This window comes from Geotrypetes seraphini, chromosome 12 (assembly GCF_902459505.1).
Source record: "Geotrypetes seraphini chromosome 12, aGeoSer1.1, whole genome shotgun sequence".
Taxonomy (NCBI): Eukaryota; Metazoa; Chordata; class Amphibia; order Gymnophiona; family Dermophiidae; genus Geotrypetes; species Geotrypetes seraphini.
In genome coordinates this window covers 77,944,652-77,970,398 of record NC_047095.1, presented here as the reverse complement: position 1 = coordinate 77,970,398, position 25,747 = coordinate 77,944,652, and the positions used below count along the sequence as shown (strand labels likewise).

The window sequence follows — 25,747 nt, the reverse complement described above, 5'->3', positions numbered from 1 at the left end:
AGCTGCACGCCTGCATCGCCAGAATTTAGGTAGGCTGTTTTCATCCCCGTGGGAGTCCCGTGGGCCAGGGGGCGTCCCCGTGGGAGTCCCGTGGGTCAGGGGGGCATCCCCGTGGGAGTCCCGTGGGCCAGGGGGCGTCCCCGTGGGAGTCCCGAGGGCCAGGGGGGGAACCTGCGGGATCCCCGCGATCCCCGTTCCCGTGCAGACCTCTAGTACCCAGCTTTCTCTCCATCATCCCTTGGGAATTCGGACACTAAAACCTAAAGGCGTTGGACTGTGGCAGAGTTCTAACTTAAACTCAGCTAAACAGCTCAACCAATTTGTCTTACTTATTCCTATCAATGAACTATATCAAACCAATTTCAACAAGTGATAACCCACCATGGAAGAATATGTAGTAGCTAAGAAAATTCTTCCTTGATAAAGTGTGAATAGCAGACAGCCAAAATGAACTACAGTGTTACAACAATCAAGCTGCAAGCTTAATAATATACTAAATTATGGGAGGAAGTGGCATCACTCTACCAGATGGCAGGATAAAATTTGAGCTCTGTAGGGGCTTGCATTTATGAGGGATTAAATAACTTCCTGAGATCACTCTAACTCCCGATATACAGAGCATTGGCAAGGGGAGTGTATGGCGAGTCGCAGGCGGCTGGAGAAGTATCGATTCAGCGAGTCTGCGAGTGCTAAATGGGTGGTGAAAGCGCCAGCGGGGAAAACAAAGATGGTGCAGTCCCCGAGTTTATCCGGGCAGTCTCCGACCTCGGCCCAGCCTGTTGATAGTACGTCGGCATTTCAACAACAGCTGGAGACTTGGTTTCGTGATCTAAAGGCCGAAATGCAGGGGGTTCGGGAGGACGTGAAAACTGCAATAGTGGAACTCTGGGCTGAGGTGGGAGACTTAGGAGGTTGGGTGGAAGCCTCGGAACAGCATGTTTCCCATTTGGAGGGTGCGGTGGAGGACACGAAGACGGCGATGGAGCAGCATGTAAAAGAACTGGCTGACTTGCAGGCTCATGTGGAAGACTTGGAAAACAGGTCTCATAGGAGTACTTTACGTTTTAAAGGTATCCCGGAAGATGAGCGGCATAAGGACTGTAAACAGGTGGTGCAAGAGTTTTTCAGCCATCTGTTGGGGCCTGAAGAGCAGATTGATGCTGGATCCATAGTTCTCTTAAGAGCACATAGAGGACTCAGAGCTGGTCGATCGGGGGCACCCAAAGACATCATTGCTTGCTTCGGAGATTATTTGCTTAAAGAAAAACTTTTGCAAGCAGCCCGGAGGAAACCACACTTCCAACGGCATGGAATTGAGGTTGGAATATTCCAGGATCTGGCTCTCTCTACTCTGCAAAAGCGGAGGGCCTTTCGTGAAGTGACTCAGGTGCTGCGGATGGAGGGCCATCGGTATAGGTGGCTATTCCCCTTTGGTGTCTGGATGACGGTGAATGGCAAATCGCGGAGAGTGGATACAGTGGGAGATGCATGGCTGGCCTTGAAAGATCTTGGCTGTAACAACGTTCCAGAGGCACCACCAATGAGACCCCGATGAAAGGTGGCTGATCAGTTTAGGCTGGCGCACGGTCACCTGCGTCACTAAGAAGGCAATCCTGCCGGAGAGCGGAGAGTCTGTTGGAGCAGCTGGAGGCTTATGAGTATAACTCTTGAGGATGGGTTGAGAGACTTCAGACCTTTTTTACGACTTTTGGACTTTGCTGCCTTGGACACATGCTGAGTGGGTACTTGAATGTGTGGGAAATGGGGAGTGTGTGTAGTATTCGGAGGGAGGTGAGAGGGCTGTATGATTGAGTATTTCGGCTTTGAATAGTATTGGGAACATGCTGCAGGATTTGCATGGGTAAAAATGGGTGGAATGAGTGTTGTTGGGGGGTGGTGAGTCTACTGATGGGATATAGAGGGTTGGGAGTTATAATCCTGTTATTTTGATTTCTGTTTTGTTGGGAAGGTTACAGAGTCAGATGCCTTTTGGGGGAGACTTCATCTTTTCTCAGTGGCTGGTCTGGACTCTGCTAGATCAGCATATGTGGGGGGAGGGGGGTGTTGGGGACATCTTTGGGTACTAAGGGGGGGGATAAGGGGGCATGGATGGAAGCAGGATTTACTCAGGATCAGGTCATGGAATGTTAATGGGTTAAACAGTCCAGGGAAGAGGAGTATTGTTTATAGGGAAATGAAACGAATGGGTTGGGACATATGTATGCTACAAGAGATGCACTTGCGGCCTAGGGACAGAGTGTTATTAAATAATCCCGCATATGAACAGGTATGGACACACCAGGGCCCACATACTAAACAGAAGGGTGGGATTGCCATTCTAGTGTGACAGGGACTGGGGTTAGTTATTGAACAGGTTTATAGTGATTCCCAGGGGTGATGTTTAGCTTTGAAAGGGACCTTACAGGGACAACGGGTAACCATTGTAAATATCTATGGCCCTAATGCTGCTCAGGGGGAGTTCTATAGAGGCTTGAAGACTGATCTTTTGTTGTTTCTGCAGGGAGTGGTATTTTGTGGTGGGGATTTTAATGTGATACCAAATGGGCAGGTAGACCATTCCAAAGGGGGCAGGGGTACCCACCATGGACAGGCAAGAGTCTTCAGGGGATTTATGCATGCCTTGGGGTTGGTGGATTGCTGGCGCCTTTTCCATGCGATTCAGCGCAATTATACCAATTATTCTCATGCTCAGAATACATATACACGAATAGATGGGATCTGGTACATCGGAACCAATGGAGTAAGGTGCGGGAAGCTGAGATTGGAGGGATCCAGGTCTCGGATCATGCCCCGGTCTCGGTGGACTGTTTGGGGGTGGTATCAGGGGGAGGTACTAGGTATTAGAGACTTAATGACTCACTGCTTAATTCCCCTGAGGTTGCGACACATGTTCTTCATACCATAAATACATACTTGGAAATTAATGATACAGGTGAGATATCTGATGGAATTCTATGGGATGCGCTGAAAGCAGTGCTGCGGGGAGTATTTATTAAGTGGGAGGCTAGATTTAAACAGTGTAAGGGCCGAGTGCAGTTGTGTTTAAGAGAACGTTTGGTTTCTCTTGAATTGGCCCATAAAACTTCGCCAGACTCACAGACGTTGGCCAATCTACACGGGGCGAGTTAACACAGCTCCAGATGGAAGAATATAATCATATACGGGAAAGGTTCCAGTCCTGTCTTTATGAGCATAGTAATAAATGCAGTGCTCAATTAGCTCAGTATATTAAAATTAAACAAGCCCGAGCCACTATTGCTCAAGTTAGAGACAGGAATGGGACTCTGCAAGTCACAGATACTGATATTGGCCATTCCTTTTTAGATTACTCTAGACGTCTGTATCAACCGGAAGGGGGTAGGGAAGAAGGGGAGATTGAGGGGTTGTTGGATAGAGCAGAGTTGCCGGTCCTGTCTCCTGAAGATCAAGCAGAACTTAATGTACCGGTGACGTTGAGGGACGTTTTGGAAGTTATTCGAGGAGCTAAGCCGGGGAAATCGCCTGGCTTAGATGGCTATATGAATCGTTTCTATAAGAAATTTAGAGATCAGGTGGGGCCTCTATTGGTACGCCTGGTTAATTAATGGGGTACAGCAGGGAAGTCTTCTGCCCGGTACAATGGGGGAGGCGGGGATTGTGATCTTATTGAAACCTGGCAGAAATCCGCTATCCTGTGGGTCATATAGACCCATTTCTTTGTTGAATGTAGATGCTAAAATAGTGGCCAAGGTTTTGGCACTACGCTTAGGTAGGTTGCTCCCTAAAGTAATCCATATGAAACATAGAAACATAGAAACATAGAAATTGACGGCAGAAAAGGGCTATAGCCCATCGAGTCTGCCCATACCAATGACCCACTCCCTGATTCTTACTCTCCTAGAGATCCCACATGAATATCCCATTTTCTCTTGAAATCTAACACGCTGCTGGCCTCAATCACCCTCTGAGGCAGCTCGTTCCAATGATCTACCACCCTTTCAGTGAAGAAGTACTTCCTCGCATCACCCTGAAATTTCCCTCCCCTGATTTTCAGTGAGTGTCCTCTGGTTACTGAGGGCCCTGTAAGACTGAAGATATCATCTTTCACCTCTATACGCCCAGTAATATACTTAAAGGTCTCAATCATGTCCCCTCTCTCTCTTCGCTCCTCCAGTGAGTACATCCGCAGTCTTTTTAACCTTTCTTCATACGTGAGTTCCCCGAGCCCCAAAACCATCCTGGTAGCCATTCGCTGAACCGACTCAATTCTCAACACATCTTTTCGGTAGTGTGGTCTCCAGAATTGAACACAATACTCGAGATGAGGTCTCACCATGGATCTGTACAGCGGCATTATGACTTCAGGTTTTCTGCTGACAAAACCCCTACGGATACAGCCCATCATTTGTCTTGCCTTGGACGATGCCTTCTCTACTTGATTGGCAGCCTTCATATCGTCGCTAATGATCACTCCTAAATCACGTTCCACCGTGGTCCTGGACAAGGTTTCACCATTTAGTGTGTAAGTTCTGTGTGGATTTTTTTTGCCTAGGTGCATTACTTTACATTTTTTAGCATTGAAGCCCAGCTGCCAAGTTGATGACCACTGTTCAAGCTGTCTTAGGTCCTGCGTCATAGAGTCAGGCACACTGCTTTTGCCAACTATGTTGCATAGTTTGGCATCGTCGGCAAACAGTGATACTTTTCCTCTAAGTCCTTGGGTCAAATCTCCTATGAATAAATTGAATAGAATCGGCCCTAAGACGGAGCCCTGAGGTACTCCACTCATCACTGCTGACGTTTTGGAGGGGGTACCGTTTACCATCACCCTTTGAAGCCTACCATCTAGCCAATCCCTTACCCATGTTGTGAATGTATCCCCTAATCCCATCGATTTTAGTTTGTTCAACAGCCTGCGGTGTGGAACGCTATCAAAAGCTTTGCTGAAGTCCAAGTATATCACGTCAAGGGACTCACCGGCATCCAGATGACTGGTCACCCAATCAAAGAAGTCAATCAGATTAGATTGGCAGGACCTTCCCCTGGTGAATCCGTGTTGATGTGGATCACGTAGATTTTCTTCATCTAGAATTTTGTCAAGTTCCTGTTTGATCAGTGTTTCCATGAGTTTGCACACTATGGATGTAAGACTCACCGGTCTGTAATTTCCTGTCTCCGTTCTGCAGCCCTTTTTGTGGAGTGGAATTACGTTAGCTGTTTTCCAGTCTAGGGGTACTACTCCCGTGCGCATGGAAAGATTGAAGAGTACAGATAGTGGTTCAGCCAGAACTTCACTCAGCTCTCTGAGTACTCTGGGGTGTAGATTGTCTGGCCCCATAGCTTTGTCTACTTTGAGTCTTGAAAGTTCGTGGTAGACATTACTAGGTGTAAACTCGTAATCACGAAACAGGTCATTTTGGCTGTTTCTTATTTGTAGTTGCGGACCATCTCCCGGTGCTTCACAGGTGAATACTGAGCAGAAGTATTCGTTTAGCAGTTCTGCTTTGGTAGTATCAGATTCTGCGTAGTTTCCATCTGATTTCCTAAGGCGTTCTATTCCATTTTTGTTTCTCTTCCTGTCGCTAATGTACCTGAAGAAGGATTTGTCCCCTTTTTTAATGTTCCGTGCTAGATCTTCCTCTGTTTGAAGTTTGGCTTCCCTGACTGCCTTTTTGACAGCCTTAGATCTGGCCAGATAGTCTTCTTTTGCCTCCCTTTTCCCCAGATGTTTGTAGGTAATAAATGTTTCTTTTTTCATTTTAATGAGGTCCGAAATTTCCTTGTTGAACCATTGTGGTTTTTTGTTTCTCCGGCGTTTGCTTACTGTTTTTACGTAGCGGCTAGATGCTTCGTTCAGGATGGATTTTAGGTTTGACCACATAGTTTCCGGATTGTCAGTTTCTGCATGGTTTTGCAGCTTTTGATGGACAAAGTCTCTCATGTGGTCGAAATCTGCCTCCCTAAATGGATCAATCTGTGTTTATCCAAAGGAAGCACGTAGGGGATAATATTAGGCAAACTTTGCATTTGATGTGGAAGGTGAAGCGTGATCGGGTACCGGTGGCCTTGATGGCCGTCGATGCTGAGAAAGCCTTCGACAGGGTTTCATGGAGGTTTCTCTGGGCGGTGATGGCGAAAATGGGCATAGGGGAGTCGTTTGGTGAATGGGTTAGAGCAGTGGTCTCAAACTCGCGGCCCGCCAGGTACTATTTTTAGGCCCTCGGTATGTTTATCATAATCACAAAAGTAAAATAAAACAGTTTCTTGATCATATCTCTTTAGCTATAAATGACAATATTATTATTAAGACTTAGCCAAAAGGAAAGATTTATAAACTATAAAGAGTTTTACCTCATGCAAAATTGTCATTAAGGTAGAAATCGGAGAACTTTTACAATCCCTAGCTAACTTGTCAATTAGAACCGGGCGAATACCAGATGACTGGAAGATAGCGAATGTCACTCCAATCTTCAAAAAAGGATCGAGAGGAGAACCGGGCATCTATAGACCTGTGAGTCTTACGTCGGTTCCTGGGAAGATGGTTGAAGCACTAATAAAGGATAGCATAGTGCAACTCCTGGAAAACCACGACCTGATGAGAGCTAGTCAGCATGGCTTCAGGAAGGGGAAGTCATGTTTGACAAACTTACTTCAATTTTTTGAGGAGGTGAACAAACAAATCGATAACGGTGAACCAGTGGATATAATATACTTGGACTTCCAGAAAGCGTTCGACAAGGTTCCACACGCAAGGCTTCTGAAGAAACTACAAAGCCATGGAATAGAAGGAGATATACTAAGATGAATAGGCAAATGGCTGGAAAACAGATTGCAGAGGGTGGGCATAAATGGGAAGTTCTCGGGCTGGGAAAAGGTGACGAGCGGTGTACCCCAGGGTTCGGTCCTTGGGCCCATCTTGTTCAATATCTTCATAAACGACCTGGAAGAAGAAACAACAAGTAATTTAATCAAGTTTGCAGACGACACAAAACTATGTAGGGTAGTTGGGTCACAAAAGGACAGAGAAGAACTCCAGAGAGATTTGAACCAGCTAGAGAAATGGGCAGAAAAATGGCAGATGAAGTTCAACATAGACAAATGCAAAGTGATGCACCTGGGTAAGAAAAACAAGGAACATGAATATAAAATGTTAGGTGTAACATTGGGCAAGAGCGAACAAGAAAGGGACCTGGGGGTACTGATAGACAGGACCCTGAAGCATGATAAAGAAGGGGATCACGAGTAGATCAGAGGACATCATAATGCCGCTTTACAGAGCAATGGTCAGACCACACTTGGAATACTGTGTCCAACACTGGTCTCCCTACCTAAAGAAGGATATAACCCTGCTGGAGAGGGTGCAAAGACGAGCCACGAAGCTAGTTACAGGTATCAAGAACTTGAGCTACAAAGAACGCCTCGGAAAACTGGGATTGTTCACTCTCGAGAAGAGAAGACTGCGAGGGGACATGATAGAGACTTTTAAAATATTAAAAGGATTTGACAAAATAGAGCAAGAAACATCGTTATTCACATTGTCCAATGTGGCTCAGACAAGAGGTCATGGATTGAAGCTGAGGGGCACCAGGCCTAGGACAAATATCAGGAAATTCTGCTTCGCACAACAAGTGGTGGACGCTTGGAACGCACTCCCGGAGGAGGTCGTGATGGAGACCACCATTCCGGGATTCAAGGGCAAGTTGGATGCACACCTTCTCGCAAATCACATTGAGGGATACGAGTAAACAAGGTTTCTCAACAGGGAACATCTGGCTTGGCCTCCGCGGGTGCGGGTCACCGGACTGGATGGACCTAGGGTCTGATCCGGCGAAGCCATTTCTTATGTTCTTATTTTTTCTGAGGCCCTCCAAGTACTTACAAATCCAAAATGTGGCCCTGCAAAGGGTTTGCGTTTGAGACCACTGGGTTAGAGCATTGTATTATGCCCCTACAGCTTGTCTTAAAATTAATAGATCCTATATGGATTTTTTTTCCATTGCGAGGGGCACTCGCCAGGGATGCCCGCTCTCCCCCCTGATTTTTGCGCTTTCCATTGAACTCTTGGCGATTATGATTCGGACTCATCCTCACCTAAGTGGGATACAAGTGGGAGGAGAGGAACATCGTATATCATTATTCGCTGAAGATGTTCTCCTATACTTGACGAATCCGGAATGTACTATACCCCATCTACTTCAAATTTTTGAGGACTATGGGATGGCCTCTGGCTTTAAGATCAATTTAGATAAGACCGAACTGATGGATCTCACTTTAGGGACAGACCGAGTACGGGCTCTTAGGGGTGCTTTTCCATTTAAGTGGGTATCTAAGGGTCTTAGATATTTGGGGATCTCTCTATCTGGTGAGTTAACTGAATTGTATGAGGCTAATTATGGACCGCTTATCTGGCAGCTCTGATTGGACCTTCATCGATGGTAGGGGCTCTGGCTTTCTTGGAGAGGGTGAATTGCGGTGCTTCAGATGAATGTTTTACCTCGGTTATTATTCCTGTTTCAAACTTTGCCTATTCCCATACCATTGCAGACGTTTAAAAAGTTGCAAGCAGAATCTCGAACATTTATCTGACAAAATAGAGCTCCTAGGCTTTCCCAGAGGGTTATGTAGGTGGATAGGGCACAGGGAGGGAAAGGGGTCCCTAACCTTATTTGGTATTATCAGGCGGCGCAACTTCGGATGTTGTTGGAGTGGTAATTGGGGTCCCATAAATGGGGAGTTCAATTGGAACAGTTATTTGTACCTCAGGGTTGTCTGGTAGCTAAACTTTGGTCATATCAAACAGTTCGTCAATGGGAAGTAGATACTGACAATCCTTACATATTGCATCTAATTACCCTGTGGGATAAAATTAAAGGGCTGTGTAATGAGGGGAGGGGGAGCTCCACTTTAGTGACATTAAGGGAGGAGCCACAATTTGTAGTAGGGAGGACTAATCCTGTATTTGAGCGGTGGGATAGCTTGGGATTTTTTGCATATGGGGACCCTGATTTCATTTGAGGCTTTACAGCGCCATCATGGGGTGCTACCTGGGGACTACTTGGCATACCTGCAAGTAAAACATTTTATGCTAGCTACGAGGGTGGGATGTCCCTCCCTGGGCTGAGATTGAACAACTGGAACAACTGTGGGGAACTTTGCAGAGAGTACCTAGATCTATCTCCGTGATTTATCAATATTTAAGGGGGGCGAGTTCTACCGAATTTTGGTTTTCGTACTCATTGGGAGCGAGATCTCCACTGTTCCTTTACCTCTAAAGAATGGGATACAATCTGTGCAGAGGTGGGTAGGGCATTGCCTGCCCTCTTATACAAGAGAATACATATAAAGTGCTGAGTAGATAGTATTATCCCAGGACAAGCAGGCAGCATATTCTTGACTGATGGGTGACGGCACAGACGGAGCCCCGGTACGGACAATTTTAGAGTGATTGCACTTTAAGAACTTGGAAAGTTCTAGTAGGCCGCACCGCGCATGCGCGAGTGCCTTCCCGCCCGACAGAGGCGCGCGGTCCCCAGTTTCTTAGTTTCCGCGGAGCTAAGAAGACGCGTTTTCAACGGCTGTTGAAACCTTTTTCTAACTTTTCGCCTTCCCGCTCGCGTAAACCATTTTGGAAATTAATATTTCCCCTTATTTTCTTATTTTCTCTAAAAAAAATTAAAAAAATTTTTTTTTCTTTTCTTCTTTTTTCGGGTTCGCCCCGGCGGGGCCTGCTGCCACCATCGAGGCCTCGGCCTTCGATTTGGCAGAAGCCGTCTTTACGTTCATGCCCCCCCAACCCGGGTTTAAGAAGTGGCAGCGGTGCGCAAGGCCCATTTCTCTTACTGACCCGCACAACTGGTGTTTACAGTGCCTGGGTCCTGACCATCGAGCGTCCACCTGCACCCGCTGTGCCACTCTCAAAAAGAGAACCTTAAAAAACCGACAGATCCAACAGCGGTTATTATTTGGTACCGATATGTCGGATTCGACGGCCCCGGCTCTGACTTCGGCACCGACACAGTCGACACCGCGCCGGCGTCGCATCCCTCAGGTAAGCCGGCTAAGAAGCCTTCCCCATTGGAGCGTCCTCCGGTCTCAGTAGCAGCGAGCCCAGTCCTGCCGACCTCGAGGCGTCCACGGAAGCGCTCCGCTCCGATTGAGGTAAGCCCCTCGACCTCGGGTTCCTCTTCGGAGTGTAGAGCGGCACCGAAGGTACCGCAGAAGAAAAAAGCGGTACCGGTGCCTTCCCTGGACGAGCGAATTGCAGCCGTCCTGCAGGCTCAGCTCAAGGAGCAATTACAACAGCTCCTTCCTGCTCTTTTACAACTGAGCCTTCCAGTCCCGGTCCGGTCTGAGCCACCGGTACCGGCGGTGGAACAGCCTCTTTTATCGGCATCCACTCTGTCGGTACCGGTGCATTCGGCTTCATCGGTATCCATGCCGACCTTAGCGCCGGAACCCAGGTCCTTACACCAGGCTGTGCAAACTTCAGCACCGACACAGCCTATCACATCTCCCGGTACCGTTTCCCAGAGGTCTGGTAAGTCGATTCGCAAAACTCGACACCTGGAACCCTCCACTCCGGAGTCCCAGGACCGCAGCTTTCAAGTAAGAGACCCCTGATCTGTGGGGTGACTCAGAGGAGCCTCTTCTCTCTGAGGGGGAGTGTTCATCGGGGGACGAGGATCCTTCTTTTTTAGATCCATCCTCTAAGCCTGATGCAACCTCTTTCACCTCTTTTCTTAAAGAGATGTGTGACTCCCTCTCTATTCCCTTGGAGGCTGAATCTAAAAAATCCAAAGCATTTCTCGACGCACTGGATTTTGACCAGCCTCCAAGGGAATTTCTGAAATTGCCTCTCCATGATATACTAAGAGAGACTTTCTACAAAAATCTAGAGACACCTTTGACCGTTCCAGGAGCTCCCCGCAAACTGGACTCCTTATATAAGGTCATACCTATTCCGGGCTTTGACAAACCACAACTCCCTCATGAATCCCTTTTAGTGGAATCCACTTTAAAGAAATCCACGGGAGCTAGTGTGTACGCCTCTGTCCCTCCTGGCAGAGAAGGTAAGGCCATGGATAAGTTTGGCAAAAGGTTATATCAGAATGCGATGCTGGCTAATAGATCAGGGAATTATGCTTTCCATTTTTCATTCTATCTTAAGCATCTCATTCAGACTTTGTCCACTTTTGAAAAGTACCTCCCTGACCGAAAAAGATCTGCCTTTCGCCAAACTTCTACATCGCTCTTACAACTTCGTAAGTTCATGGTCAGATCGATCTATGACACCTTTGAGCTGACCTCTTGAGCCACGGCTATGTCGGTAGCCATGCGTCGACTGGCATGGCTCAGAGTTTCAGAACTTGATGTCAATCATCAAGATCGACTGGCTAATGCACCTTGCCTGGGGGATGAGCTGTTTGGAGAATCCATGGAATCCACTACCCAAAAGCTCTCAGCTCATGAGACTAGGTGGGATACTCTCCTCAAAACAAAAAAGAAGACCCCACCCACCAGGCCCTTTCGCCAGCAATCGGCCTACCAGCGTCGATTTGTGGCTCGTCCTCTGCCACCGGCCCCTCAACAACCCAGGCGTCAGAGGCAACAACAGAGGCAAAACACTAGACCAGCTCAGCAGCAACAACAAGTGAAGCCTCTTCCTCCACAGAAATCCTCACAACCCTTTTGACTTGGTTCTCCAGGACATAGCCAGTATCCCACCATCTACCCATCTTCTACTGCCCATAGGAGGACGCCTTGCTCATTATATCAGCCGTTGGGAAAATATCACCTCGGATCAGTGGGTCCTCAACATCATCCGCCACGGCTACTCTCTCAACTTTCAGACTCTGCCTACCCAAGTCTGCCAAAAGAGTCTGCTTTGAACACTCCTCAGTCTTCCCTCCTTCTTCAAGAGGTTCAATCCCTCCTCCTTCTGAACGCCATAGAGGAGGTTCCTCTAGATCTGCAGGGACAGGGATTCTACTCTCGTTATTTTCTAGTCCCCCAAAAAACAGGAGATCTCAGACCCATCCTAGATCTTCGCGATCTCAACAAATGCTTGGTCAAAGAGAAATTCAAAATGCTTTCTCTGGCCACTCTTTACCCTCTTCTCACTCAGGGCGACTGGCTATGCTCCCTCAATCTCAAAGAGGCATATACTCACATACCGGTCAATCTGGCCTCCAGACAGTACCTCCGCTTCATGATCCATCATTGTCATTACCAATACAAGGTGCTACCCTTCGGTCTTGCCTCCTCTCCAAGAGTGTTCACCAAATGTCTGATTGTGGTGGCTGCCTTTCTACGTTCTCACCACCTTCAAGTCTTTCCTTACCTGGACGATTGGTTAATCAAGGCCAATTCATCTCAGACAGTACTTCTGGCCACCAAACAAACCATCCTGTTTCTACGACTTCTGGGGTTCGAGATCAATCTACCCAAATCTCATCTCATCCCTACTCAGAGACTTCAGTTCATTGGAGCGGTACTGGATACAGTCCTCATGAGAGCGTTCCTGCTGTCCAACCGTCTTCAAACTCTTCAGTCTCTGTCAGCAGGTACTTCCTCAACGTTCCATCTCTGCCAAGCAAATGATGATACTCTTGGGTCACATGGCCTCCACAGTTCATGTCACACCCTTCGCACGTCTTCACCTGCGCACTCCTCAATGGACCCTAGCTACTCAGTGGTCCCAAGCGACGGATCCCTGCTCACGACACATATCAGTGACATCGTCTCTTCGTCAGTCTCTGCAATGGTGGTTGATATCCTCAAATCTCTCCAGAGGTCTTCTGTTCCATCTGCCTCCTCATCAACTTATCATCACCACCGACGCCTCCCCTTACGCCTGGGGAGCTCATTTGAAAGAGTTCCAAACTCAAGGTCTTTGGACAGCCCAGGAAAAGAAGCACCACATCAATTTCCTGGAACTCAGAGCGATGTTTTATGCCCTCAAGGCCTTCCAACATCTTCTCTTTCCTCAAGTCCTCCTGCTGTGCACAGACAATCAAGTTGCAATGTACTACATCAACAAACAGGGTGGGACAGGCTCTCACCTCTTGTGCCAAGAAGCCCAGAAAATTTGGGCTTGGGTCACAGATCACCAACTCTTCCTGAAGGCGATCTACATTCAGGGAGAACAGAATTCCTTGGCGGACAAACTCAGCAGAATTCTCCAGCCTCACGAGTGGACTCTCGATTCTCTAACTCTACAGTCTATCTTCGCTCAGTGGGGCACTCCTCAGATAGACCTATTTGCAGCTCCTCACAATCACCAGCTGCCCCTCTTCTGCTCCAGACTCTACTCTCCTCACCGTCTGACAGCGGATGCATTTCTCCTCGATTGGTCCAATCTGTTCCTGTATGCTTTCCCTCCGCTACCTCTCATGTTACGAACCTTGTTCAAGCTCAAGAGGGAACAGGCCACCATGATTCTCATCGCTCCATGATGGCCCAGACAACATTGGTTCTCCCTTCTACTTCAACTCAGTTCCAGGGAGCCTATTCTTCTTCCATTGTTTCCTTCTCTGCTTACACAGCATCAGGAGACCCTTCTGCATCCCAACCTCCAGTCTCTGCACCTGACAGCTTGGTATCTCTCGGGCTGACTTCAAATGATACTTTGTTATCTCAGCCCGTTCGTTCTATTCTGGATGCCTCCAGGAAACCTGCAACTCTGCAATGTTATCATCAGAAGTGGACAAGATTTTCTTCCTGGTGTCTTTTTCATCATCATAATCCTACGTCCCTTGCAGTGGAGACTTGTTGGATTACCTTCTCTCTTTGTCTGACTCTGGTCTCAAGTCTACTTCCATCAGAGTCCACCTCAGTGCTATTGCTGCTTTTCATGAGCCAGTTCATGGGAAACTCCTTTCAGCTCATCCCTTGGTTTCCAGATTCATGCGGGGACTTTTCAATGTGAAACCACATCTTAAAGCACCCCCTGTAGTCTGGGATCTCAATGTGGTTCTCTCCGCCTTAATGAAGCCTCTGTTTGAACCTTTGGCTACGACTTCTTTCAAGTTTCTCACTTGGAAAGTGGTCTTCCTTATTGCTCTAACCTCTGCCAGGAGGGTCAGTGAGCTACATGCACTAGTTGCGGATCCTCCTTTTACAATCTTTCATCATGACAAGGTGGTTCTGCGTACACATCCAAAGTTTCTCCCTAAGGTTGTCTCTGAATTCCATCTCAACCAATCCATAGTTCTGCCTGTCTTCTTTCCGAAACCTCACTCTCATTCTGGAGAACAGGCTCTGCATACTTTGGACTGTAAGAGGGCTCTAGCTTACTATTTAGAGCGTACTAAGCCCCACAGATCAACTCCCCAACTCTTTCTGTCCTTTGATCCGAATAAGTTGGGACGTCCTGTTTCTAAACGTACGTTGTCTAATTGGCTGGCAGCGTGCATTTCATTCTGTTATGCTCAGACCGGACTGACACTGGAAGGTTCTGTCACGGCCCATAGAGTTCGAGCTATGGCAGCATCTGTAGCTTTCCTCCGTTCCACTCCTATTGAGGAAATCTGCAAGGTTGCTACTTGGTCCTCAGTTCATACTTTTACATCTCACTATTGTCTGGATGCATTCTCCAGAAGGGATGGACACTTCGGCCAATCTGTTTTGCAAAATTTGTTTTCCTAATGGCCAACCTTCCCTCCATCCCTCTTTTTGTTAGCTTGGAGGTCACCCATCAGTCAAGAATATGCTGCCTGCTTGTCCTGGGATAAAGCACAGTTACTTACCGTAACAGGTGTTATCCAGGGACAGCAGGCAGATATTCTTGCGTCCCACCCACCTCCCCAGGTTGGCTTCTTAGCTGGCTTATCCTAACTGGGGACCGCACGCCTCTGTCGGGCGGGAAGGCACTCGCGCGTGCGTGGTGCGGCCTACTAGAACTTTCCAAGTTCTTAGAGTGCAATCACTCTAAAATTGTCCGTACCGGGGCTCCGTCGGTGCCGTCACCCATCAGTCAAGAATATCTGCCTGCTGTCCCTGGATAACACCTGTTACGGTAAGTAACTGTGCTTTACACCCCGGAAAGGCTGCACAAGATGTATCCTCAGGCGTCCGCCACATGTTGGCGGTGCCATGTAGGAGAGGGTACCGTCTTGCATATTTGGTGCAAGTGTCCTGTGTTAGTTCCCTGTTGGCAAGCTGTGATGGGTTCTTTGGAACATACCCTGGGGATTACCCTTTCTATTACCCCCCAAACTTGTCTGTTGGGGATGTCGAATATTTGTGCGACTAATTGGCAAACCAGGGTTTTACGTATGGGCTTAGCAGCGTTTACATGTTTAATAGCTGCTTATTGGAAACAGCCCCTGGTTCCTGATCTGAACGAATGGAAAGTGAAATTGTATTTGATGGGGAAAATGGAATTATATGTGGCCAAACGTAGAGGTTATTATATGCAATCGATGAAAACCTGGAACATTATTATTCAAAAATTGCGGGTATAATGGTTTAGGAGATGGATTGATCCTGGTGTTATCCTTAGTAGATTGGGGGGGGGGGGGGTGCAATGGAAGACAGTTGCCTATAATAGTCATGTCTGTGTACTGTTTACTGTGGAAATTGGATGTCTTTGAATTGGTGATGATGTTCACTTTGCATTGTGTGCTGTTTTTATAAAGTTGAAACTTAATAAAAATTTAAAGTTAAAAAAAATATATACTAAATTATGAATGGTGAAGGGAGAGTCCTCAGTTTACACAACTTAATGCTGATAACAATAAGGCAAAAATTGTCACTCTTTCTACCCACAAAGGGTTCGTTAGTGAATCATCCCTGGACTACCTCCCCTAAGTGAAAAATATAGTGAAAAAATGTGCAATAGCATTTATAGTGAAAAAACTGAAGAACACAATCAATATTGGCCGCTGCTGTTCAGCACAGTTCAGCAATCAATGTTCAGTTCAAGCCATAGAGTGAATATAGTCAGAAGAAAAAATCAGCTAGAGATCATTAAAAATCTTACACAGTACTTATCTGCATAGCTGAAGTTAATGGAATAAAGCCAGCTATTCCTCGTGCTTCTCTGCATTCAATGGAGTCCGTTTTGGGGGACCAACCCCCTTCCTCGGGAATCTTAGCACTGCTTGTGGAAACTGAAGATCAGATATCCAGTGATCTATAATCAAGAAAGCTGAGAATGAAAATGGCACTGCCAGAGAGAAAGTGCCACTAAATTTAAACTGCAGCAAAACGTAAAAAATGTAATGACATATACAACTTTAAAAATTGAGATTTAAAGGGCCTGCGGAGAAAAGCAAAAAGCAAAAAAACAGATCTAAATGGAACTATCAGATTCAAATGGTGCAATTCCATTCAAGGAAATCATTTAAACCAAAAGGCTGAACTGTTTGAAGGTGGAACATCCAAAATTGCTCCCGAAGCTGTAAGCGGGCTAGCTTGCTCCATCATAATTGTCCGGTATTTTTTTCAATAATACCCCATCGTAAATCATGATTAAATTCAACACAGTGGGGTACCATGGGAGAAGTTAGTGATTGAGTATTGTGGCCACCGGGCCCAGCACTAGGCTGATAGCGCCCCGAGTGGACCACAGGAAAACTGCACTGGCTTGCTGCTCGATAAGGAGACAGTCCCCACAGGCCAAATATCAGATAAAACAGTCACAAGGAAAACCAGGTCATTAGTCAGAATCCTATCCAGGGTGCTTTATTCCTTAATAGGACAAAAATCAGAATGGCAAACAAGGAACAATAAGAAAAAAACCTCAAAGCAAACATCCTGGTCAGCAATATCAGGATACACAAAGTCCCGATGCCTTAGCAAGTGCAGCACAGCTTCCTAAAGCTAGGCCTCACCTGGGTCTAAGCCTTTCTCTGGAGAGAGTTAATCTCACCTAGCATGGTGTAATAACCTTCACTGCATTATTTCCACCAAACACAGAAATGCAAAAAAAAAAAATGAAAAGTTCAGGAGGCCCTCAGCTCTCTGTTCCTGAGCTGGGGCAGGAGAACTGCCAAGTTAGTCTTCATTCAAACAGTGGCGTACTAAGAGGGGAGGGAGGGGAGATCTGCCCCGGGTGCAAGCACTGAGGGGGTGCTCCGGCGTCCGTTCCCCCCCCCGCCCCAATGTCTGGTTCTTCCGCGCACCATTTAGAATAGGGAAGCAGCCTGCAGCAAGATCGCGATGTCAGCGATCTTGAGCTGCTTGTGCTGTCCTCCGCCACAGACCCGCCCCCTTCTATGACATCAGTGGAGGGGGCGCGACCGCGGCGGAGGACAGCACGAAGCAGCGCAAGATCGCTGACATCGTGATCTTGCAGGCTGTTTCGCTACTCTAAATGGTGCGGGGAAGAACCAGACATCGGGGGAGATCTGCCCCGGGTGCAAGCACTGAGGGGGTGCTCCGGCGTCCATTCCCCCCCCCCCCGATGTCTGGTTCTTCCCCGCACCATTTAGAGTAGCGAAGCAGCCTGCAAGATCGCGATGTTAGCGATCTTGCGCTGCTTCGTGCTGTCCTCCGCCACGGTCCCGCCCCCTCCACTGATGTCAGAGGAGGGGGCGGGTCTGCGGTGGAGGACAGCACAAGCAGCTTAAGATCACTGACATCGCGATCTTGCTGCAGGCTGCTTCCCTATTCTAAATGGTGCGGGGAGGCCAGAGAGGAAGAACCGGACATCGGGGTGGGAGGGGGAGCGAACGGTCCTTCGGGGTGGGGCGGGCAGGCAGGCCTTCAGGGGGAAATGCAGGCCTTAAAGGGGGGGACAACCCTTCATGGGGGGAGACAGGCTTTCGGGGGGGACAGGCAGGCAGGCCTTCAAGGGGGGAACAGGCAGGCAGGCCTTTAAGGGGGGGACAGGCCTACAAGGGGGTGCAGGCCTTTGGGGGGTGCAGGTCTTCGGGGGGGTGCAGGCCTTCGGGGGGGGTGCAGGCCTTCAAGGGGGGGACAGGCAGGAATGCCTTTAAGGGGGGACAGGCCTACAAGGGGGTGGGACAGGCCTTCGGGAGGGGTGCAGGCCTTCGGGGAGTGCAGGCCTTCAAGGGGGGGACAAGCCTTCATGGGGGAGACAGGCTTTTTGGGGGGCAGGCAGGCAGGCCTTCGAGGGGGGGGACAGGCAGGCAGGCCTTTAAGGGGAGGGGACAGGCCTTCAAGGGGGTGGGTATAGGCCTTCAGGGGGATGCAGGCCTTCAAGGGGGTTGCAGGCCTTCAAGGGGGGGGACAGGCCTTTGGGGGGACCCTGGTGTAGAAGTACACAGAGGGAAGGGGGTGTTCAAAGAGACGTGCATATGCCAGACTTTGGGGGGGAAGAAATAATGGGTCTGAAAATAGAGGAGAGGGAGAGAGATGATGGACCATGGGATTTAGGGAGGGAAGGAACAGAAATTGGACACAAGGGATGGTGTGGAGGAGGGATAGAGATACTGGATAGGAAGGTAATTGGGAAAAGAAAGGGAGAGTTGGGCCCTGGGGTATTGGGGAGGGAGGGAGAGATGCCGGATGAAAGGGTAGTTAAGAAAAGGTGGATCTGTGGAGGGAGATGAAAAAAAGGAAAGATACCAGACTTCCTGGGGAGGGAAGGAAAATGGAAAGGGAAGACAGAGATGGCAGATGGATGGTTAGCATGAAGAAAGAAGGAGACCCTGGCAAGCAAGTTATCAGAAGACAACCAGAGCCTGGGAGCAACAAGATTTGAAAAATAACCAGACAACAAAAGGTAGAAAAATTAATTTTATTTTCTGTTTTGTGATTACAATATGTCAGATTTGAAATGTGTATCCTGCCAGAGCTGGTGTTAGACTGCAAACGTGAGCTAGGATTTAACAGAGAGAGGAAAAGTCCTTTTTGTTTCTTTATTTTATTTACACCACAGCGCCAGTGTGGTTAGGAGAAGCCAAAGGGGGTGAAAAAGCTATAAAACCCACCAAGATTTTTGAAAAAAAATCACCCAACTGGGCAGGAAAATCGAATCGAAAAACCAATTAAATAGGCTGAATCGAAATTTTTCTTCCTAAATCGGGCAGTTTGCGCTACTGTCTCAGACTTTAGGACCTGGGTTTGGGGAGAGATGGCATCCTCAGTACTTTATAATGCAAGTGAAACGAGGATTTGGTCAGACTTTTGAAGGGTCTGCAGAAGAAAAATATTGTATAGGCCGGGGACATGAGACAGCAGGAAATGGGAACTTTTCTTCCTTCTATTTTTGTGAATGGAAAGGCTGAAGATGTCAGAGAGTTCAGTTAAAATATGTGCTTTATAAAAAAATATAATAATGTGTTTTATAAAGTTTATAAGCATTGCTGGCCTACCCGGTGAGGTGTTACTAGTGGTGGTGGTGGCAGTGTGTCAATGTGTTGAGAGGAAGAGATGGTCTGGGAAATTCTCCTGAGCAAACTCCGGGCCCATTTCCATCCCCCAGTTAGTCCACTCCACTCAGCTGGTTCACACACTGAATGGGTCTTTGGGTATTGTGCCTAGGTAGTTGTTTTGGGATCTCTTCCAGTGGTTTGTCAGTATCTCCTTGTGGTCCAAGGAAGGAAACTTTGTTAACCTTAGCATTGACCTTTTGTAACAGTGCTGCTTGTGTGGCATTAGGCTATGTAGTGATCGAAAGAAAAAACCAGACCTTTGCACATATGTGCACTATAGGTGGGTGTATGAGGAGATTCACATTTCCTGCACAGCTAAGTCCGTGTGAAGTTACCTTGTGCTGTATTTGACATCTAGCAAGGTCTCTGTTTGAAAGGAAAGATCTAAACTTAAAAATGAAATGGCCAGAAGTTATGGTAAAAGCAGATAGTGTAGCTGGTTTTAAGAAAGATTTGGACAAATTCCTGGAGGAAAAGTCCATAATCTGTTATTAAGACATGGGGGAAGTGTCTGCTTGCCCTGGATCGGTAGCATGGAATGTTGCTACTCTTTGGGTTTTGACCAGGTATTAGTGTCCTGGATTGGCTACCATGAGAATGGTCTACTGGGCATGATGGACCATTGGTCTGACCCAGTTAGGCTATTCTTATGTTATGTTCTCATCTGTAGGGGCCTTTGTTTTCACTTCTTATTTTAATGTATTTTTTTTCTGGGAACTTATCAGTGTTTTTTATAATGGGAACAAAAATGGAAGAGAATTAATGTGTGTGGAATGGGGGGGTGGTAACTAATTTCTTCAGCTAAATAATTAAATCCACCTCAACCAGACATAGGAGAACTCGCACACCATTCACACACCCTCCAACCAAAAACGTCAAAAGAAAAAAACTGTTCGACAACCTCTTAGCCATTCGAGCTACAACACTCGACCCCCAACTCTACAACCTATTGACCTCGACCACAGACTATAAAACCTTCAAAAAAGAAATAAAAACCCTTCTATTCAAAAAACACATAAAACCGAACTAACACAATCAGAACTGTCCCAAGCATCACCTGCAACTACTCCATATGTACTTCTCATGTCTTGACAATTCAGACATAATTTATGTTATGTTATGTTTGGAATAATGGTTACATATATGAGGTTCAATAAAATAATATTTTCACTCCCTGTTTCTATTCTGACCATTTATACCGTTTCATGGTATATTACAAAATATATTTTTTACATGGGGGGTGTCAAAAAATGATGGGCCCCGGGTGCCACAAACCCTAGGTATGCCACTGCATTCAAATATCAAATATTCCCTCCCAAGATCTTTTTTTTTTTTTATTCTTTATTCCTTTTTAATCATTCAACAAGTATACAAGAAAAATCATACATAGTCTCAGAAACAAAACTTGATAAATCCATCAAGACAATAACAATTGTGTATATATATATATATATATATATATATATATATATATATATATATATATATAAACCCATAACCCATCCTCCCTCCCAACACTATTTTGCTTAATTCGTTTTACCCTCTCATAAAGTGTACAAAAATTATAAGAAACAACACTTAGTTAAACACTTGAAAAACTTATCCTTATCCTCTATTAACTTAAAAGATCTCCCAAGATCTTGACAAACTTCTCCCTCAATTTAGAACAGTTCTCAATTCCTGTATGTTACTGCATTCAAACCAAAAGCAATGCAGTTAAAAAAAAAACAACCAAAACAAAACAAACTGTGAAAGCACCTGCAACAGTTCTTTATAACATTCCAGCTAAAGAGCCCTGCCCTCACCTGGGGCCTTGCATTGGGCCTCACTAGTGCTAAGAGCCCAGGTAGCCGAAAAGAGAAAGGAAAAAACCCCCAACTCTTCCTCTCCAAGCTGGCAGCTGCAACACAAGTCCTCGTAATTGTCCATGCAAAACTACAAAACAGCATTCAAAAACAGTTCACGTCAAAACAGTGGCTTGCTTGGAAAACCTCACCAAAAAGAAAACACAGTTTTTCAGTTACTAGCCTTGCAGGCAATACCAATTTTCATTGCTTCCTGCTTTGGAAATATCTGTTCACAAACCTCCATTTCTTCCACTTGAGGTGTGGCCTCAGCTTCCTGGAAAGGAGCTACATTTTCCACTTCCATGGGTTCCAGGCTATTTAGTTGCTCTGGTCTGACTGACTGCTGAGCATAGGAGAGAGGACCCTTTCCCTTTCTTGTCCTCTCTGATTCTGCAGGGAAAGCAGCTGGCTTTTCAGGGGGAAAGCCACGCCCTGCTCTCAGTGTGCCTGTGCTGTTCTGAGGCTCTCTTGGGCTCCTCCTGTGGATGTTGTGGTAACTGTAGGGTTTTCTTACAGGAGTATCCTGTCTAAACCTAATAGTTACAGGCTTAGGAGCAAACCTAGCAGAGCTGGGCTGAGTTACCATGTCCTCAGCTTCTGAATAATCAGATAGGGCCTCATCCTCAGCGGATTCCTCCCGAGTGTACTCCTGGAACCTAGGCTGCTGGGCTCTGCGGGGCTTGGGAACAACTTTCCTAGCCCTGTCTCTGCCTCAGGGTTTCTAGCTGGGAACACGTCAGGCACAGAGTCTGACTGGTCACAGTATTTAATATGCTCCTGTGTTCTATCCAGTGTCGTACCAAGGGGGGGGGGGCGGTCCGCCCTGGGTGCAGCCTTAGGGGGGTGCACAGCCGGCCTGGTCCCTATCGCGCTCCCACCCTCCCAGCGAGAACAGCAAACCTCCCTCCAGTAGCTTCGGCTGCTTCGCGGCTTTCTCCTCCCTCTGCCGCGTCACTGATGATGTCATCAGTGATGCTTCACCGGCGGGAGAAAGCCGTGAAGCAGCCGACGCTACTGGAGGGAGGTTTGCTGCTCTCGCTGGGAGAGACGGAAAGGTTCACTTGGGGGGAGAGATAGGAGGGTCAGTGGGGGTTCGGCTGGGAGGGTGGAGAAGCGGTCTGCCTCGGTGCTCCAAGGCCTGGTGCCAGTACCTTCTTCGGGCAGCAGCAGCTTTTACAATTCGCTGCTGTTGCCAGCTTCAGGCCTTCCTCTCTGCCGGGTCCTGCCTAGTTCCTGTTTTCATGAAGACAGGACCCTACAGAAAGGAAGGCCTGAAGTGGGCAACAGCAGTGAATTGTGAATGCTGCTGCTGCCCGATGAAGTTCAGGTTACCAGGCCTTGGGTGACAGAAGGAGGAAAGGGGGCAGAGGGGGAGAGAATTGGGGAGAGTGTTGCTGTACCCAACTGGAGGGAATGAAAGGAGATGCCAGGGCTTGGAGGGAAGAAGAGACGCCAGGGTATGGAGGGAAGGAGGAAGGTATGCCAGATCAAGGGAAAAGGAAGGGGGAAAGGAAGGAGGAGATCTCAGAGCATGGAGCGGGAGGGAGAGATGGAAGAAAAGGAAAGGAGAGAGATGCTGGGAATCAGGGAAGGGATGATGCCAGATCATGAGGTGGGAAGGAAAGAAAGGAGAAGAGAGAGATGCCAGAGCATAGGGAACGGGGTGGTGACAGAGAGAGAAAAACGGAGAGGTGACAGAGTTGAAATCAATCATGTACAAAGGAGAGAAGTGGCACGGGATAGATAGTTTATGGAAGGAGCATAGAAAGAGGGAAGATGCCATATGGAAGAGAGAGAGAGAGGGTGCACACTGGATAGAAAGAGCACAGAGGGCAGTGAATGGAAGGGGCGAGATAGAGGATGAACAGTAGATGGAAGGGGTAGAGAGAGGGAAACAGACACTGAATGGAAGTGTGGGGGAGAGGAAGGACAGCTGCTGAATGGAAGTGTGAGGGAAAGGGGAAGCAGATGCTGGAAGGAAGTAGGGAGGAGAAAGAAAAAAAAGGGCATATGCAGGATTGAGGGAAGAGGATAGAGTTAGTTACTGGAAGAGGTGAGGGAAAGAGGTGGCAAGCTATAGGTAGACACAGTGAAAGAGGGAATTTGAGGACTGAATAGTAAAAAAGAATTTAGACAGAGGCAGAAAATAAATTGAGAAGAAAGACCAGGGAAGAACAGGAGGAAGGGAGCGGAGAGAGAGATGCCAGAGCAGGGGGGAAGGAGAGGAGACAGATACCAGACCAATGGGATGAAAGGAGAGATGGAAGGGGGAGGCATACAGTTTCTGGAAGGGGCATAGAAGGAGAGAAGATGCCATATAGGGGCAGAGAGATGGCAGACAGTGGATGGAAGGAAGAGAGTAACAAGAAGATGAGGAAAGCAGAAACCAGAGAAGACAAAGTTAGAAAAAAAAATTCTATTTATTTATTGCTTTAGGAGACATGTGTCACTGTTTCTGTGGTGTTGCATTGTATGCAGAGTCCAGCTTCTTGCTGGTTCAATTTAACCTTTGTCCATGTATTTCTATTTTATCCCCCCTTTTACAAAACTGTGTAGCATTTTTTAGCGCCAGTCGTGGTGGTAGCAGCTCTGACGCTCAGAATTCTATGAGCGTCAGAGCTGTTACCACCGTGGCTAAAATCCACACTACAGTTTTGTAAAAGAGGGAGGGGTTAGTTTGTGATGACATATTCCATACTAGGCGAAGGTATTTTCTGTGTTCTGTGTGTTCGAAAGACAATGTTTTCTGTTAGGATTGACGGTGTAGGATTGAGCTGTACTAGTCTGGCTTGTTTAGTTTTACAATGGGTGTACTGATGTTGTACTACTCACTGCAGTATGTAAGATGCTGGCTTTTCCTAGGTACTCATGTGTGACGTGTGGCTTGTTACTAAAAATCATGTTTTTCGTACAAATGGGGGGGGTGTGCCAAAAAATGATGTGTCCCGGGTGTCACATATGGTAGCTACGCCACTGATTCTATCAATTTTGTCCGTACCGGACATTGAATACATCCCACATAAATTAAAGGACATGGGCAAGTGATGATATATATGACCCATTTTAATTTACTATTTGTAAAAGATTTCAATGTGTAAATTTTATTCATAATGGGGTGCATCCATGTGCTATCTGAGATAGTAGTGGAGCAAATGTCACATTGTTCACAGGACTCATGACAGCCCGTAGAATTTTATATTTATTATTGTTATCGACATTAAGTTGTATAAACTGAGGACTCTTCCTTCACCATTCATAATTTAGTACAGAGGTACCTTGGAATCCGAACTTAATCTGTTCCAGAACCCTGTTCAAGTTCCAAGACAGTTTTTCCCATTGAAAATAATAGAAACTGGATAAATCCGTTTCTTGGTCCCACAAACTCAGCAAGATTGGTCCCACCTGGCAGAGACAGCAAGATTGGGTCCCCCTGGCAGAGACAGCAAGATCAGGTCCCCCACCGGCATAGGCAGCCAGATTGGGTCCCCCACTAACTTAGGCAGCAAGATCGGCAACGGGAACTGCAAGCGGTGCTCAGCCCAAAGCTTCCCTCCCAGGTGGAAACAGGAAGCTGCGTCAGAGGGGAAGCTTTGGGCTGAGCAACGCTTGCAGTTCATTCAGATTCCAAAGCAGTGTTTGGATAACAGGGCAAAATTTAAGAAAAAAAAAGGTTCGGATTCTAAGTTGTTTGAGTTCTGGGGCGTTCAGATTTCAAGATACCACTGTATATTATTAAGCTTGCAGCTTGATTGTTGTTCATATTGGATGTCTGCTATTCGCAAATCATTTGCATGCAAACTTGATAGTGAATCAATCGCTGTTTTAAAATTGGCCAGGAATCGGCCAACAGCGATTGACTCACTATCCTTTAGTGAATCTAGCCCTTAATATTTATGAAGTAACTTTTATAAACTATGAGCTATCTGAATCCTGTGATGTGAATTTAACTGCAGATTCTATAGCATGAGTAGTGAGGAGAACTGACTTGCATTGTGCCTTAGATTCTACGGGAGGTACCGTCGTTTGATATGGCGTACACTGCAGTTGTTGTTTCACATTCTGGACGCATGGTCTTCACTGGAACTTCTAATGGAATGGTTCGATCCATGAAATACCCTCTGCCAGTGCACAAGGAATTCAATGAATACATAGCTCACGCTGGACCTATCACAAAGGTAAGAGGAGGTTTTCTAGCTTTACCAGCATTTTTTTCCTTTCTATTATGTAGTTGTTTTTTTTATTGTTTTCAGTTCATGACACTGTAAGTTTTGTGCAAAGGTTTAGACACCATTGGCCAAATTGTATTTTTCAGTGACATCCCTTAGTGAACAGAAACTGACACAGGTGAAAAGTTATAGAATTTGCTAAATTTAATTTTTATTACACTGTTTCTAATTAAGTTTTGTAGATTGCAATTGATAAAATGGTGAGGGTATATAAAAATTATTTAAAACATGCACAGGACCCAAGAGACAGAGCTCCAGAGCCTCAATGATACAGGGAAGAGGGTTTTAAATTTGTCAGGAACTGGGCGACGTTCTGACAAAGAGGGAGCCT

The 25,747-nt window shown here is 46.8% G+C and overlaps 1 protein-coding gene across 4 annotated transcripts in view; it reads left to right on the top strand.

Moving 5' to 3' along the window:
• The window catches only part of CFAP57 (cilia and flagella associated protein 57), a 503,571-nt gene that overhangs the window by 258,282 nt on the left and 219,542 nt on the right, over window positions 1–25,747 (top strand). For all 4 annotated transcript variants that reach the window (XR_004536603.1, XM_033916173.1, XM_033916174.1 and 1 more), the window contains one exon: window positions 25,192–25,365. Coding sequence is in view for 3 of the 4 variants with exons in the window: in XM_033916173.1 (XP_033772064.1) it covers window positions 25,192–25,365 (174 nt within the window). In the remaining variant the exon portion in view is untranslated. The remainder of the gene's footprint in view (window positions 1–25,191; window positions 25,366–25,747) is intronic.